Source organism: Vitis vinifera, chromosome 15 (assembly GCF_030704535.1).
Source record: "Vitis vinifera cultivar Pinot Noir 40024 chromosome 15, ASM3070453v1".
Taxonomy (NCBI): Eukaryota; Viridiplantae; Streptophyta; class Magnoliopsida; order Vitales; family Vitaceae; genus Vitis; species Vitis vinifera.
Genome location: NC_081819.1, coordinates 9,935,493 through 9,953,453, shown reverse-complemented (window position 1 = coordinate 9,953,453; position 17,961 = coordinate 9,935,493). Strand labels below are relative to the sequence as shown.

At 37.0% G+C, this 17,961-nt stretch overlaps 1 protein-coding gene across 9 annotated transcripts in view; it reads right to left on the bottom strand.

Moving 5' to 3' along the window:
- The window catches only part of LOC100262416 (uncharacterized), a 121,280-nt gene extending 104,690 nt beyond the window's left edge, over positions 1–16,590 (bottom strand). The window contains exons 1-6 of one of the 9 annotated variants that reach the window (XM_010662944.3): positions 16,315–16,590; positions 6,380–6,635; positions 6,197–6,278; positions 6,027–6,104; positions 5,884–5,943; positions 5,663–5,767 (exon numbers count right to left, since the gene is read on the bottom strand). In XM_010662944.3, coding sequence (XP_010661246.1) covers positions 5,663–5,767; positions 5,884–5,943; positions 6,027–6,104; positions 6,197–6,278; positions 6,380–6,489 — 435 coding nt within the window. In that variant the 5' untranslated portion in view covers positions 6,490–6,635; positions 16,315–16,590. Of the gene's footprint in view, positions 1–5,662; positions 5,768–5,883; positions 5,944–6,026; positions 6,105–6,196; positions 6,282–6,379; positions 6,636–16,221 lie in introns of all 9 variants that reach the window. The other 8 variants (XM_010662945.3, XM_010662946.3, XM_010662942.3 and 5 more) reach the window with 8 other exon arrangements.
- Between the last annotated feature and the right edge of the window lie 1,371 nt (positions 16,591–17,961).

Sequence of the window (17,961 nt, the reverse complement as noted above, 5' to 3'; positions counted from 1 at the left end):
CTAAAGAAAGGTCTTATGCAAGAGTGGTGGAAGAATAGGGTCCAAGGAAATGAGCTCTCTTACCAGTTGGAAAGTGGGTTGGAGCTATGATTTGTGAAGGTCAAGCTGTGGTTCAAGATTGGGGTGTTGTAGGTAAGACTCTTGCAAGAATGATGGGGATCAGGGGAATGATTTCCATAAACCCTTTTTAAGCTTTTAAATGTGTCTTCTTCGTGAATTCAGTTGAAAGAGCGGACTGGCTTCAGGTGCAAGGAAGGCAGGTTTCGAGAGGAATGGTTTTTAGGTTGAGGAAATGGTCGCCAAGAGAAAATACAGTAGTTCTTGGAAAATTTAGGAGGGCTTGGATAGAGTTGCAGGGTCTCCCATTCCATCTATAGAATGAAAATCGGTTACGGTTCATAATGAAGAATTGGGGGAAGGCGACAGAAGTGGATTGTGATAGTTTAAAACTTATTGATTTATCAAAGGTTAAAGTGAAGGTGGAAATGAATCCAAATGTGGTGTTGTTGGTGCTGTTGGAGGTGATAGATGTTGCATGGGTTTTTACAATTGCAATCACAATCATCGAAGGTGAAGGAGAAGTTTGGAGAAAGCTCAAGTTAACTCGCTGCAAAAGTGAGTCGGCTTCAATGGGAGATGGCGTGGTGTAAGGTACTTCACCAGCTTGGAGGACACGTGGCAAGGCTAGGATAGCTATGGGGAACAGTTGCCACCCACTTTCGTTGGTCTCAAATATCATTTCAAATTCAAATGGGCTTGTGAAGCAGGGGATTGTAATAAAGGAAAAAAAAGGCATGCACAGGGAGAGAATCAGGCCCAATTGAGAAGGAAAGCCCAGGCCTATCCAAAGGTTTCCTGGGTATTGGACCAAAGCCTTTTGCAGGCCAGCCTAATGAAGGCAAGGCCCGCTCCGGAGAAGGCCCACGTTGCAGCAAAGACGGTGGGTTGTTTTCTCTCATTTCTGAAGACCAAGCCAGTATGAATGGCCCTAAAGTTAGAAGACAAAGTTGTTTTGCTTCCAAAGTTATGGGGGAAGATGGGTCTAAGGAAGCTCCTCCAAAGAACATCGGTCTCTATGCACCGAGATCCCACCATAGTCCAAGTAGGAAGTTAAGTAGCAGTCGGGTGAGAAGCTAGCGCCTTCGTCATTTGTTTGTGAGAATTTGAAAAGTCCCTTGCCTGGGAGTGGTGAGGCAAACAGAGAATCTCGGTCTCAAGAGTGGAAGCTTTCCTCGAAGGCTGAGTTTTTCTGGGAAGAGAGATACAGAGTGTTCCTCAAAAGGAGGTAGCAAGGCTATCAAATCTCCAAGGGCCGATCAAGGAGGCTAAGGAAGCTCTGAGGCCTTTCGTGTTAAGGTCGAGGGATGGTCCAGATGGGGCTGAGGTCAGAGATGGGTCTCAACACCGCAGGTGTCTCATTCAGGTACAGTCTTCTACTCCACTTTCCTTGGCTAAAGGCAGGTTTTTAGAGGGGGCTTTCAAGGTGTCTTCTTCTCCTTTCTCCCCTGTTGTTTCTCTTCAATCTCATAGTCATTTTGTGCCTTCTTTGACCCTCCCCCCCCCCCCCCCCCCCCCCCCCCCCCTTTTCGATCCCAAAGTCGTGGTGTCCTAGTAGTCAAGCCCAACCAAGAGTTCGAGGGCATTTTAGAGCTTCTTCCCAAATAAGGTGTTTGTCTCAGGTGTCGGGTCCTGCTCAGATGGAGGATTTCCTTATTGAAGGCATCTCTCCTTCGAAAATGGCTGCCATTAAGTTGGTTTTGGGTACATTAAATGTCAATATTGTCAAATACAATAAGATTGGAGTTCAGTCAGCCAAAAGCAATGGCTGCTCAATGGAGAAGGTGTATTCCAAAACGAAGAACAAAAATTCTTCTGACGCACCTAGCTTTCTTTAGTTTCTTGAGTCCTCTGGTGTCTTCGGGGTTTTTTCAGTTTTTATGATAATTATTAGTTGGAATACTAGAGTTATCGATTCCATTAAGAAAAGATGGGTAGTGAAGGATTGTCTCTGTCTTGAAAATCCAGATGTCGTCCTGTTACAAGAAACAAAGAGGGAGTTTTGTCATAAGAGGTTTGTGGGTAGTGTGTGGAAGGTTAGAAACAAACAGTGGGCAGTTCTTCTAGCTAGCGGGGCTTTAGGAGGAGTGGAAATTTTTTGGGACGCTTTGAAGTTTAAGTGCTTGGAGGTTGTTTTAGGATCTATCTCTGTAACAGTCAAGCTGGAGTCAGAGGAAGAAGGGTCGTTTTGGCTTTCTTCGATCTATGGTCTTGGTTCGTCACACTTTAGAAAGAATTTTTGGTTGGAGCTTCAAGATCTTTCAAGCTTAACTTTTCCAAAATGGTGTGTTGGTGGGGATTTTAATGTCATAAGAAGAATTTCAGAAAAGTTAGGAGGATCCAGGTTAACCTCAAACATGAGGGATTTTGATGATCTTATAAGAGAATGTGAATTAATTGATCCGCCTTTAAGGAATGCGTCCTTCGCTTGGTCTAATTTGCAAGAAAACCATGTTTGCAAAAGATTGGACAGATTCTTATTTTCTAGAGATTAGGAGCAAGACTTCCCGCAATGCATCCAAGAAGCTCTCCCCATATTAACGCCGGAGCATTGTCCAATTGTGTTAGATATCAATCCTTTTAAGTGGGGGCCAACACCATTTAGATTTGAAAACATGTGGTTGATTCACTTAGATTTCAAGGATATTTTAGGTGGTTGGCGGAATGAGTGTCGAGTTGAAGGGTGGGAAGATCACAAATTCATGAAAAACCTACAATTTGTCAAGTCAAAATTGAAAGAGTGGAATAAGGTGTCTTTTGGAGAATTAAAAGAAAAAAAGAAAATTATTCTTTTGGACATAGTGGTTTTGGATGAAAAGGAACAAGAAGGGAATTTTTTGTCTCATCTAGCAGCAAGGAAGACGTTAAGAAAGAGGGAGTTGGAAGATGTGTCACTAAAGGAAGAGGTGTTTTGGAGGCAGAAATCTAGAGCCATATGGATAAATGAAGGGGATTGTAATTCAAAATTTTTTCATAGGGTGCCCAATCGTAGGAGGAATAGGAAATACATTAAATCCTTGGTGACGGAAGATGGGGTAATCTTAAATAATATCAAGAGCATTTCAAAGGAGATTAAGCGCCATTTTGAGAAGTTATTTTCCAAGCCTTTAGGTGGTTCTTAGAGGATTGAAGGTTTGGATTGGTCTCCTATTTCAGCAAAGTGCCGAGTGGTTGGATCGCCTTTTTTCAAATGAGGAAATTTACATTTAAATAAGGAAAAGGCCCCTAGTCCAAATGGTTTCACAATTGCTTTTTATCAAGAGTGTTGGGAGACGATTAAGGATGATCTTTTAAGAGTGTTCTTAGAATTTCACAATAATGGAGTTATTAATCAAAGCACAAATGCTACCTTCATTGCTTTAGTGCCAAAAAAAAGTCAAACAAGCAGGATTTCATATCATAGACCCATCAGTTTGGTTACTAGCTTGTACAAAATCATAGCCAAAGCTCTATCAAGGCGGTTGCGTAAAGTCCTCCAAGACACCATCATTTCAACTCAAGGTGCCTTTGTTGAGGGGAGGCAGATTCTGGATGTTGTCGTGATTGCTAATGAGTTGGTGGATGAGAAAAGGAGATCAAGAGAGGAAGGGGTAGCCTTCAAAATTGATTTTTGAAAAGGCTTATGATCATGTTGATTGAGATTTTTTGGACCATGTACTTGAAAGAAAAGGATTTAGTTCAAGATGGAGGTCCTGGATGAGGAGATGCTCATCTTCAGCGATGTTTGCAATCTTAGTAAATGGAAATGCTAAGGGGTGGGTTAAGGCATACAAAGGCCTAAGCCAAGGAGATCCCCTTTCCCCTTTTGTTTTCTCCTTGGTGGCTGATGTTTTAAGCAGATTGATTGTGAGAGCGGTGGAGAGAGGTTTATTTGAGGGGTTTCTAGTCGGCAAAAATAGAATCCGGGTGTCTCATTTACAATTTGCGGATGACACCATCTTTTTTTCTAAAGCATCTTTTGAATAGTTTTTTTTTTTTTTTTTTTGATAGATAATTGTCCGATTATTTTGGGATTGTGCCATAGAATCTTTTCACATGTTGGGATGGAGTGGGTTCAGCCTAGCAATATTTGCGATATGTTGGTGATCTCCTTCAAGTGTTTTAGGAATTCTATTAAAGGCAAGACTCTTTGGAGGATCGCGTATCTCTCTCTCTTATGGATTGTGTGGAGAGAGAGAAATGTTAGGATTTTCGAGGACATTTGGAAGACGCTAGAAATGATGTGGGGTCAGCTTCATTTTTATGTTTTTTTTTTAGCTTACTATACAGACATTTTTAAACTTTATCCTTTAAGTGTAATCCAGCTTAGTTGGCTTCAATTATGTACACCCTAGGGTTGGGTTTATAGGGGCAGGATTCTTTTACTTGTATAGGCCTTTTGTTCCTTTTGTATAGCCCTCCTTGAGTTAGTGGAGCTTTACTTAGTTCTTTCAATCATGCATATCTCTTGTATAGTCTTCCTTGGTTAGTGGAGGTTTACTTAGTTCTTTTGATAAAGCTTGTACTTCATAGGGAGGATTTCTCATCCTTCTCCTGTCTCTTTTCTCTATTAATACATATATTTTGTTTCTCATCAAAATAATAATAATAATAATAATAATAATAATAATAATAATAATAATAATAATAATACCAGAACACAATCCAAATTGTCAACATCAAAAGGTAAGGGCATAGATCTACAAATGATATGTGATAAGTTTTTAGTAAAATTTGTTAATGTATAGACTAGTTCTTTTTAAATAAATAAAAAAATATATATATATATATATATATATTAATCCATTCCATTGGCCATCAATTTCTAGTGATTTCAAGAATTTCAAACCCAAATTGTCCAATACTGGGATAAAATTCCTAGCAAAAATTTTTACTCTTCCAACTTAAACTTGTACAATATTTAAGCAAATTTTAAACTTTAAAACCTTAATCATTAATGACACTTCACATAGTGATCACAACCCATATATAAGAAGTCTCCATTTTGACCTCCATGGCACCAAAACCAAAAGAGATTTCTCCTAAATGGTCAACAAAAAAATATCACAACTAAAAAAACCCTCCTAAATACAGAAAATTAAGAAACCTTTTCAAAACAAGAAATTTACTTAGTCATTTTTGTCCATCCTTATATTCTGGCTTAATAACTTTAAGGGTATCTCCTATTAAGAAAATAACAAAGATATCCAATATTAAATTTAAAAGCACTGTAGGTAGAAACACAACACCGTTTTTCAACTTCCCCAACAGCATTCATTTTTCTATTTTTTTTAAATAAGCATACATAACATCTTCCTTTTTTATCTTCCATTAACGGCTTTAGTGGTTTAATCCATTGAAAGATCAAATCTATTTCAAAAATTAAAGGCATAAGTTATGTTATCAATATAAAGCAATATTATGCAGTAGTAGAAAAGCAAAGCATGTGCCAACCAAGGAACCTTAATCAAGTCAGTTCCATTGAACCCAATCATAGCCATATTGACTTCTTTTTTTCTTTTAATCATAGTTATATGGGTTTGAAATTCAAAAAGTATCACCAACATTTGGTAGTCATTGAAGAGGTATGAAAAGGCATAAGGTGGAAGTGTAAGCCTCTACAAACCTTCAAGTCCTTAGCTAATGTTAAATTGTCTTCAAGATTGCCTTTTCTTTGAGCTAATTCCTTTGAAGAAGAAGAGATAGCTTCATTTTGCTTCTCATCAATTGCCTGGGACTCAAAACAACATTATTCAAGATTCTAGACATGCACAGAAAGGCTATTCATAAATCTAAGATTGACAATTCACTTCAACAATAAGGACTTTATTTGCATGGTATACAAACCATCCGTAAGTCAGAAATTTTTCTCTCCAAGGCATACTTCTCGTTCAAAAGCTGCAATTCCTGTCATCATATGATTCCTTTGTAGGTAAGAAACATAAAAGCACATTGATTGTAGTGGTGTGACCTTCCAAGAAATGTCATACCTTAACACAGGCAACTGCAATTTGTTCACGAAGAAGAAGGATCTCCTCTTTTTGAGCATTGGCCTTTGAATAAAGTTCCTATTCATAAAGTTAATTAGAGAAAGGAACCAAATGAAGCCTTTTTATAATCTAGAATCAAAATTCCAACACAAAACCATATGCATCAGTACCATAGTCTCTCGGTCTTGAAAATAGTCAGCATTGTTGTCCGCTTTCAATTTTCTTGAAGCAAAATGTGTCTCGAAGTTAGGCCTACTGGGAAAGACAGGTATAGATTTGAAGCCAATAACAGTTAAGTGAAAGATAATCTGCATGACATGACTCAGTTAAGGTATCTCAGAGTTATGAATTACCTGACTGAAGATTCGGAGCTTCGAGTCTCAAACCCATCATCCTTAGGCCCATAGATAGAGCTCTTACTGGTAAACATGGCATTAGCAGTTCTAAGTCCTCTTGAAGACATCTGATTGTATGGCAGTTAACTCCCCCCATGATCACCTAATGAGTCTTGCATCCTACCTTGTTCTAGTTCTTTGATCCATAATTCATTTTCTAGACAGTATCAAAACTCCATATGGTCCAATTCCCCCTTCCAGATGTTCTAACTAGCTACAACAACCAATCATAAACCAAATTACAGGAGTGAAAAATAAAAATGATAAAGATCTTATGCTCACTTCAGAAACCAAAGCCATATAAACACAAATAAGCAATTAACCAATATTTGCACAAAAGAGGTACTATTGTCCACTACCTTATCAAAATTAAGGCACACCCTTTTTAATTTCTGTTGCTTTTAGAATAAACATTTTTTTAACAGAAACAAACATTTTGTTATTATAGATTAAATAAATATAACAAAGGTTGAGAGATTGAGAGTTCAAAAAGGTAGAGTTTAGAGGGAAGGAAGGGTGGTAAGGTATGGTTTGGGGTGGAATCAAAGTCCTTTGAAATCTCTATCAAAGAGATTAGAGGGAAGGTAGAAGGCAGAGTGTCGAAGAGAGGTCGAGGATTTTCCAGCTGGATCAAGTTTGGGGAGAAGAGCCTATCTTGGTTACTTGAAGAAGTGGAATCATGCTGCAACAGAAAAGTTGCGCCCCCTTTCCCAAGGTGTGGAAGGAAAAGGAGAGAGCTTATTTTCTTGAGCTACAGAACAGTGGTGCAAGCATTATAGTCAAATGTTTTGTTTGTACTGATGGGGCAAAGAAATTTTATTAGTTTTTTCATAATGTCTTGGCTTTCCAAGAGGATGGATTACTCTGGCCAAGAAGCTTCGTTGTAAGGGGATTAACTAACATGATAGAGAGTATTTCAGCTGCATCTAGTGCTGAGGGAAGAACTAAGCTCAAGGTAGGTGACGAACTATGGATCTATCTTGGTGAAATGGAGGTAAAACCATTAGAGGCCTCCAATGATAGGGTGTTATCAGTCTGAAGTCCATGCTAAAAAAGCTTAGATACAGCTAGCCCACCTTTGCATTTGTGGAGCAAAGAGCTACTCAAGAGAATTGGAGATTCTTGTGGGGCTTTTGTTGCAGCAGATGAAAGACACTGCATTGAGACAAAAATTGCAGTGGGGTAGGATTTTGGCAAAGATCAATGGTGGGAAGGTCCCTGTTTTGGTGCCATAGTGGTAGGCTCTATTATGCCATTTTATTGTGGTGGGAAATCTTACGATGGTTTTCGATGGTCATTCCAATATTAAGAAGCAAGGACAAGGGGTAGAGGACGATGTAGAGGTCAGATCACATGCCAGTGTGAGAATAAGGGAGTGGAAATGTGTAGTGAAAAGAAAGGCAAAGAACATGTCACCCTCTTTGCATAAGGTGCCTGATTTTTTGCATAAAGGAGTGGCAAAGGTTGTGTTGTTAGAGAAACATAGGCCTATCACTTGTAATGTCGCATTGGCAAGGGAAGGTAGGGGTCAAAGGAAGCCCTCATATGAGCTCGTGGGGGATGTTGGTGCTATTGAAGTTGGAACCCAAAGTAGTAGAGGAAAGGTGATGGATTTACGCTAAGCTAGATATGACCCATTTGTTATAAAAGAAGAAGTTCAATTGCAAAAAGGCCAACCTATGGGAAGGTGGGCTTGGGCTCCAATTATGGGCTTTTAAGGCCGATACCTAAACTAGGCATGAGTTGTTTGGTGTGGGCCGTGGGGATACGGAAGATGTTATGAGCCAAGTTCTGATGAGCTGGTTGGAGGCATAGATTTTAGATCTAGTTGTGGCCTCCGGTTCAAATAGGAATTGGGCCTTATAACACAAGAAGACAACCCATGTTGTGGGAAATCCTCCACAACAGGAAGGTGTAATGCCTCTAAGAATGTTGACAAGGGGGAGAAGGACCAACAGGTCCAAAGAAATAATGATGTCTCTCACAAAGTGTTGATGGTTACACAACATTCATCGACGTCCCCTTATACAGTTTTGATGTTGTGCACAATCGAGATTGTTTATGGCCAAGGTGAGATTCTCCTTTAGGACCTAGGCCTTGCTTTTCTTCTTCCTTCTCAAAGGGTGGGGGGTTTTGCAATGAGCATCATAGGATTAGGGGAGGCCTTTAGAAGATGACCCGACAAGATTGTAGCTTTGTGGAATTCACTGATGATTTCAAAAAAGATCCCAAAGGAAGTTCAAGAAAAGAGATGAGAGAGAAGGCTTTGACTCCAAGGAGGGGGTCAAGCGAGGCTTGTTCATCTAAACAATGGTCTTTTGCTAAGCTAGTTAAGTTTAGCATAATTTTGGGCATGCCTATTAAGGGTTTGGAGGAGGAAATATTAGCTCTCTTATGAAAACTAAAAGCGAGGAAAAGGAAAAAGGCTATAGGCATGGCAACGAAAAGGTCAAATTTTCACAAACAAAGAGAGAGGTTCGGAAATTAGAATGTTTAGTAAACTATAGGGGAGTTAGAAGGAAGGAAGTTGGGGATGATAAGGGTGGCTAAGACTTAGTTGTAGGGGAGCTATGAAATTGAGAATTCTCTCTTAGAATGTAAGAGGGGTGAATGGCAAGAACAAATGAAGGTTATTAAGTCCTTGATTAGATCTCAAAAGGGTAAATTTGATGTGCTTGTAGAAAACAAAAATTAATGAGATGCCTACGGAGTTACTGAGGAGTTTAGGGGGAAGAAGATATTTAGATTAGGATGTAGTGGGGGCTCAAGGGGCTGTTGGTGGAATCTTAGTTTTCTAGGATAATAGAGTGTTGGAATTGGTTAAATTAGAAGCGAGGATATTCTCAATTTTGTGTCATTTGAGATGTTGTAAGGATGCCCTTGTCTAGGTATGCACCGGGGTTTATAAACCTTCCTAGAGCAAGGAAAGGGATAAGTTTTGGACTGAATTAGGGGGTATTAAAGGCTTGTGGTATGACCCTTGGTCTATTGCCAAGGATTTAACATGGTTAGATTTTTGGGGAGAGGAGAAATAACAATACAATAACAACTGTCATGAGACGTTTTTTAAAGATTATTGGAAACGACTCAGAATGTTCTTTAAGGAGGAGGGTGGTAGTTTCACCTGAAGCAACACCAAAGTGTGTGCAACACTTAGAAACACCCAAGGAGTTGTTGAAGGCCTAGAAAAACTAATAAGGTAGGTAGAGCATGAGTTGGGTCTCTAAAATGCGGACAGTTATCAAAGGCCTTTGGCTACCTATAAATACCATATTCTAACATGTAAAAGGCAAAGAGTCTCAGCATAGGCCTAGGGATTTGTTGTAAGTCTCAGTTTCTTGTATTGTGTGCGTGAAATAATACAAGTTGGGAAGAATTATTTGTATACTCCTTGTCTCATTTTCAAAGATTGTGCAGTTTGAGTGTAAAAGCATTGGTGTGGGAGGGCTAAGTCGAGTCTTAGTGCACATGGGGAAAAAAATTGTGGTTGGAATTCCTATGACAATCAATCCCATTTGTTTGGAGTGGAGGTAAGAATAATCAATCCCATATGAAACTAGACCGATTTTTAGTGTCGGAAGATTGGGAAAGTGTTTTATTGGAGCTAATGTTAGATCCCTCACCTATTTTACCTAATGAAGGTGAGGCAAAACTCGATTCAATTTTGAAAATATGTGGTTAAAAGAGGATGGATTTAAAGACTTACTAAGGAGTCGATGGGTGAGCTAAACGTTTAGTGGGTCTTATAGCTTTATTTTGGCCTCCTAGTTAAAGGCCTTGAAGGCAAATTTGACGACATGGAATTGTGACGTGTTCGGCAATGTGTTGTTTAGAAAGGAGGTAGCTTTAAAAAAGGTAGGGTTTTAGGATGCTAAAGAAAATAAACTTGTGCTTAATGCAAAAGAAATTGAGCCTTATTAAAAGAGGCATCATGGAGGCAGAAATTTAACATTTAGTCAAAGGAATGGGACAAAAACACTAGATTCTTTCATAAAATGGCAAACATTCATAGAAAAAGGAATTTCTTGTATAGGATTAAGGTAACTAGTGGTTGGTTTTCTAAAGAGTAGGAGATAAAAGGACTTGGTTCTTTCATAGCCTTTTATTCAATTCAAGTGATTGGAGACTAAGTATCACCTTTTACTATCTTCTTATTAGCATTAGTAGTCCAATGTATGTATGCAATGGTATGCCTCTTTTACTCTCTAGAGAAGACTGCAACCTATGTTGCTTCTAACCATCCTCTTTTACCTTTACTAGATGCTCTTCACCCTCCCCCCTTACTAAGCAATCTAGGTCCTCCCTCACCCCATGGCATCCTGAGAGCAAAGTTCCCAACTCTACCTCACCTCCAAGGGGTTGTCGGGGGGGTGGGGGGTAAACACTAATACCTAATTGTATGGAGCTTTAGTTGTTCCTCAAGTCAGTTTTCAATGTTGAAGTCTCCCTTAAGTCCATTGGTAGTTAAAAGCAATAAGTAGGAAAAGATAAGGGGTCTAAGTGGGCCTCCCTTGGGACTAGCCTATCTTAGCAAAGTAGTGGGGTATAGTGGTGCCCTTCCCTGGTGCCATTCCCAATAGGATGGCATTAGAGACTTTAGGTAGGGATGATGTTGAAGTGTCAAAAGGTTCCTTTCTCAAACAAGGAGGTTATGTCAACATTGAATTCAATGAATGTAATAAAGCTACAAGGCCGAAAGATTTCACAATTGTGTTTTTGCAACACTGTTAGGAATCTGTGAAGTTTGAGATGATGGATTTCTTCACGAAGTTCTGTGAGGTCAAATCTTTTTAAAGAAGCTTAAATGTTACTTTCTTGGTGTTGATCCCAAAGAAGGGAGATGTGAAGGAATTAAAAGATTTCAAGCCAATAAATTTAGTGAGTGGTTTATATAAATTGCTTACCTGTTTTAGCAAATAAGTTGAAGACGGTGGTGGAGTCAATTGTTTCTAATTCTTAGAATGCTTTTGTTGAGGGAAGACAAATATTAGATGCAATTCCAATTGCTAATGAAGCAATTCACTCAAGGTTGAAGAATAGGTGAACGATATGATAGGCAAACTAAACATTAAAAAAAAAAAACACTTATGATTAATTTAGTTAAACTTATTTCCTAGAAATCCTTAAAAAGATGGGGTTTGATAAAAAATGGATCGATTTAATCAAATGGTGCATCTTCACAAGTAGATTTTCGGTGTTAGTAAATGGTGCCCTTGTTGACTTCTTTCAAAGCTTCAAGGGATTAAGGCAACAGGATCCCATCTCCCCACATTTGTTTGTCTTAGCTATAGAGGCACTCAATTGTTTGTTGAAGAAAACATGGGAAGGAGGATATATGTTGAGGTTTAACGTAAGTGGAGGAGGAGTTAGCCTATTTTTTGTTTGTTGATGACACTCTTATCTTTTGTGATTCTAGCCGAGAGCAAATTCTTTATCCAAGTTAGATTTTTAGATTTTCATGTGGTTTGAAGTCATTTTAGGTTTGAAGATCAATTTGGAGAAAAGTGAGTTAATTCTAGTGGGCAATGTTCCTATTGTGGAAGAATTGGTGCTTGAGATAGGGTGTAGGAAGAGGGAACTCCCTGCTATGTATTTGGGTGTACGTCTAGGACCCCACTTTAAATTGTGGGTTGGTTGGCATACAATGAGATAGTTCACAAGAGGCTACCTATGTGAAAAAGACAATATCTTTCTAAGAGTGGAGGCTTACCCTAATCAAGAGCACTTTGTCAAGCTTGCCACATTTACCATGTCTTTGTTTGTCTTGCCTAAGAATGTAAGTTTGAGGATTGACAGGATCCAAAGGGATTTTTTGTAAGGAGAGGGATCATTGGAGAAAAACCCATACTTGGTGAAATGAGAGATCGCTTGTAGAGAGAAATGTAATAAAGGTTTTAGTATTTTTTTTATAGGTAAAAAAAGATATGTATAAATTAATAATAAAAAAAGGTACATCAAAGTGCATAAAAAACCCCCAAGACACTCATGAAGACCCAACCCACTCTACCAAATCAAGGTTTTAGTATTAGAAAGCTATTCATCCTCAATAAGGAGCTACTAGGCAAGTGGATTTGTAGGTACACCTCAAAGAACAAATCCATTTAGAGGTGGGTATCGCCAAGAAATATAGGAAGGAGGAGGCTGGTTGGTGCTCCTAAGAAAATATAGATTGTTTTGTTAGGGTTGCAAAAGGCCATCAAGAGAAGTTGGCAAAATTTTGATAGAAAAATCTCATTCAATGTGGTCAACCATAGAAGGTGACATTTTGGAAAGATAGACGGTGTGGTGATTCTACTATAAAAGAGTCTTTTCACTCTTTGTATTCCATAGCTTCAACAAAGAATGCTTGGGTAGCAGATGTATGGGATCAGCATGGCAAGGGAGGGCATTGGCACCTCACTTTTTAATGAATTTGAATGATTAGGAGATAAAAAGGGTTCTGCTATGTTCCCTTATGTTGGTATTTGGAGAGCGTATGTGCCTCCTAAGGTAGCTTTCTTCGCTTGGGAAGCTTCCTGGGGCAAAATCTTAACTTTGGACCAACTCCAGAGGAAGGGTTACTCTTTGGCAAATAGGTGTTTTCTTTGTCTTTCTGAAGCAGAAACGGTGGATCACCTTTTACTTCATTGTGTTAAGATGAGGGCATTGTGGAATCTTCTTTTTTCTCTCTTTGGTGTGGCGTGGGTTCTCTCTGGTACAGTTAAGGAAACTCTCATTGGGTGGCATGGAGCGTTTGTGGGGAAAATCCGTAAAAAGGCGTGGCAAATGGCCCCCTTATGTATATTTTGGTCAGTTTGGAAGGAAAGAAATTTGTTGGCTTTTGGGAATGAGGTGTTGTCACTCCAAAGGCTAAAACATTCTTTTGTATGTAATCTGTGGTCTTGGGTTAGGGTGTTTATAGTTTCGAGCCCTCGGTCTCTTGTTAGCTTTTTTGAGTGGCTAGGCTCTAGTTAAAGGTAAGGGTTTCTTCCCGCTTCCTTGGTTTAGAGTCTATGGGCTGCTTTTGTATACTCCCTGTATACCTAGAGGGCACTAGTTTGCTGTCTCCTCTTTCATTTTAATATACTTATCTTTACTTATCAAAAAAAAAAAAGGTTTGAGATCCTCCTATTAAGGCTTCAAGGTAAGTAAGAATGGATGGAAGCAACGAATGGTAGATTTTCAGCCAAATCCTTCTACACTTTTCTTCCAAGGCAAAAGCTTTCCCCATGAGGATTATTTGGAATTCAGTGGTTCCAACAAAAGTAGGCTTTTTTTACATGGGAAGCTTCTTAAGTATAGGTTTTGACTTTGGATCAATTACAAAGGATAGAGTGGTCTTTGGTGAACCAATGTCTTTTATGTAAAGAAGACAAATAGTTAATAGATGACATCCTTTTGCATAGTAAAAACTAGGGTGTTATGGAATTTCATGTTTTCCTATTTAGGATTTGTCTAGGTGATGACAAGTTCACTAAGAGAGACCGTTTTAGCGTGGCATCATTCTTTTGTTGATAAAATGAAAGAAGGCTTAGATGGTTGTCTGGTTGTGTGTTTTTGGACATTATGGAAGGAAAGGAACCAAAGATCTTTTAAAAGTAAAGAAATGTTTTATCAATCACTAAAACTCACATTTCTTTGTAACCTTTTGTCATGGGTTAGATCATACGTAGATGGGGGGGTGAATCCTTAACCATGTCAAATTTTATGTATCGGTTAGAGTCCTCACAAAGGGGCTTTGTTTATGGTGCCCTTTCTTTTGCGTTTTGCTTTTCAATGTCCTCTCTATACAACTTTTGTACTTGGATGCACTTTTGTACTTGGACTCCATCATCTCATTGGTTTTGTTTATATTCTCTATTTTTCAAGGTTGTGTACCATTCAAGACTACATATTTTGGGTAGAATTTCCATTTCAAAACTCCTATGACTATCTCTTGTTGCATGATTCCCTTTTTATGTTGGAGTTTTTTTCTATAGCATTCTCTTTGCCAAGTCTCTCTTAATTGGGGAACTATATCTCAAACAAAGCTGCGCCTTTTAGGGCCATATTTATCATTAAATAAGAAAATCATTAAGGCTTTCCATGTAATGAAGATATCCATTTTACAAAATACAGTAATACATAGGTCTAATTCAAAGAACATGCAAGCCTAACATACACACGCTTGCCTAACATACACACGCTCTACCTTCAAAACACCCTTGAAGAACTTTCCTCATGGAAAAGTCTCCACATCCGGTACTCTCTTTAATTCTCAGGGTTATATATCTCAATCCAAGGCTTTCTATTTTTGAGGAAAGCAAGAGCATTCAAACCCTCTAACGCTAGAAAAATTGACCATTTGGAGTGTTAGGGATATCTTGAAAACCTAAAACAATTTCCAAATCATGTCCAACCTCCAAAAATCCCAAGCAGCTAAACAAAATCTAAACGATGTCAAGCCGTGGGAAAATCTTAGTAACCAAAATAGTTTCAAAGACTATGCCAAGCTTTTGGAATATCCCTTAAGGTTGAGGCACAGACACAACCCCTTCATCCCTTAAGGTTGGCCACCAACCCAGTCCAACATAACTTGACTACATATTCCCTGGTGTTAAAGAAAACTTTTAAGACGATGCAGACACAACCAATCTATATACCAGGAAAAAAACCCTATGAGAAAAACAAACTTCTAAATTGAGCTAGTTCTCTACCCAAATACACTATAACACGAAAAGCATGCAACACTACCTAACAACCCATGTACTGGTTACCTATCCTACTGATGTACATGGGTAGTGTACCTCAAGATGAATTGGCATTCTTCCTTAAATTGATAAGCAGAATGTCCATCATCTGGACTGATTTTTATAGAAAACCTTAGAAGAGAATTATTGAAAACAACATGTTAATGGCTCTTATTTTGTTCTGAAATTGACAGGATATGAAAATGCCATATGCACAATAATGCATTTGTAAACCATCAGGAGTTGAAGCTACAGGAATGTATCATGGTTGTAGGTAGAGGAAGATGACTAATGAGAAGTTTCTAAAGATGGTTGCTTCTCTGAGAAGTCCTACTGTGCAAGGCTTTAGGACCAAATCTCAGACCTTCCATTCTTCATAGAAAGGCCTGGCAGTTACCATATTTTTCCAAAGCTGGCTTCTTTGTTTGGGAAGCTGCTTGGGAACAAATTCTTACTTTATACCAGCTTAAGAGAAAAGGTAAAATTATGCTGAATTGTGCTGTTTTGGTGACAAAATGATGAGGAATTCACCCATCATTTTTGCTTATCCATCGTAGGATTAGTAAGTATGAGGTTTAAGGCAGTTAAAGGACACTTTTTCTGCTGACAGGTTACATTATAACTTACATGTGTAAATAATAGTCATTACAATACCAGTAAATAATAGTTGTAGTAACAACAACAACAATAGATATAGCAATAGTTAACAATTTAACAATAATAATAATAATAATAATAATTTTTATTATTATTATCTTCACTATTCTAATTATAAAATAGAAAAAATAATAATTAAACTAGGTTCCTAGCATCGCCACAACTAAGCTCGATTTTCAATAAATACCCAGAATTGGGAGGCTTTTAAACTGAGGAAACCTAGTTCCAAGTTTGTCACAAACCAAAGCTGAACCATGGATTATAAACAACAGTCAATAATCCAAAAAAGAAAGGAAAAAGGAAAACCCAGAAAACATAGAGAGACAAATGTTTAAGACTTAAACACAGGGGCAGAGAATAAATTCAGAGATGAAAAATTAGAAACAAATCATGGACACCCAGAAAGATTTTCAGATGAAAAAACGAAGAAATTACGGAATCCAATAGAGACGTCCATAAAGATCGAAATGGAAATGGGCAAATCCCTTTAATTACGGAAATAAACTGAAAAGAAACCTACATATTTACCTGTATTTGGAGAAACAGAGATCTCTCTAGGGACAGCTATAGGGAGAAAAAGAGCGAGCTGATTATAAAGTCAAGGTGGGTCATTTCGGTGGAAAGTGGAGGCAGGCTAGAGATGTGAACATGGAGAAATAATTAAGAAAGAAAAGCAAGAAAAAAAAAATCGAAAAAGGGCAGAAGCGGAGGCGTTTTGAAGTGGGATTCCGCCAGTCGTTCAACTTCCACACAGCTCCACAGATGGTGGGCTCACTCTGTTCCCACGTGCCCTTTCATTCTTTTTCTCCTTTTCCTCCCCCTTACATTTTTCTTTGAAAAGGGAAAACTCCTAAAAAATCTTTACACCATAAAAAGTTCTATAATTTCGAAAAATTTAATATGAGAAAAGGAAATAAAAATAAATAAATAAATTTAAATTAATAAATTAATTTTAAATCATTCTTCAACCTCATTTAACTTTTTTTATTATATAAAAATTAAATAATTTTAAAATACATAAATTTTTATTTAATTTTAATTATATTATATTTTATTTCATATTTTCTATAATGAAATCAAATATAAGAAATTTATTTTTCTTAATATTTTTTTTTAATACTTTTTAAGAACCAAACATAGTAGCAAAAAAAAAATTGAAATTTCAAAAAATTTTAATTTGTATCGTATAGTTAAAAAATAATGTGAATTTATGATCTGTTTGGTAACTGGTTTTTATAATAATTTTCTATTCTCTATAACAAAAAGAAAAACACATTTGGGCAACCAAATTTTGTTTTCTATTTTTTGTTCTTAATAATAAAAAAACAGGTTGTTTTAACATCTTTTAATTGTTTTGTATTGTTTTTATTTGTGTTTCTAAGGGTTGTTTTAAAAAAATAATTATGCAAATATATAAAATAATTAAAAATAAAAAATTAGATATAAAAATTATTTTGTAAAACATATTTAAAAATATTAAAAATATTTTGAATTAAACACTAGATATAAAAATTATTTTGTAAAATATATTTAAAAATATTAAAAATAGATTAAAAATATTTTAAATTTCCAAACAAACTTTTATTTTACAGAACATTGGAAACCAGTTTTAAAAAAAATCATTCTTAAAAATTATTTTTTAGAATTTGTAATCTTTTATTCTATATAATAGGAAAATAATATTAGAAAAAAACTATTTTTAAATTTTTAATCTCCCTTATTTACCTCACATTTTCCATCCTACAAAAGAATCTATTTAAATATTATTTAATACAAAAAAATTCTGCATATTTAGAAGAATAAACAAAATTTACTGCAAGATAAGTTTTGAAGGTGGTGTTTTTGTTGTATGTTGAGTTGAAGAATGATAATAATACCTTTGTATCTGTAAATAGAGACAAAGGATGGCAAGAGAAGAAATCAGGTGAAGTGGCAGCTATAATATTTTAATTTTATGGAGTATGATTAGAACTTCATTGACTGGGATGACAAGAGAAGGTCCCCATCCAAGTATGAAGTTGGTAGTACGGTAGGTGAAAATATTCTCAATCCTTATGCAAGGAAACCTAGACTTTGAAAACTTATTATTATATCCACCTTATAATTTAAAAAATACTCAAAACATTCTTCTCATTATCCTTTCCCAAAATTCATCTTCTTCTTCTTCTTCCTTTT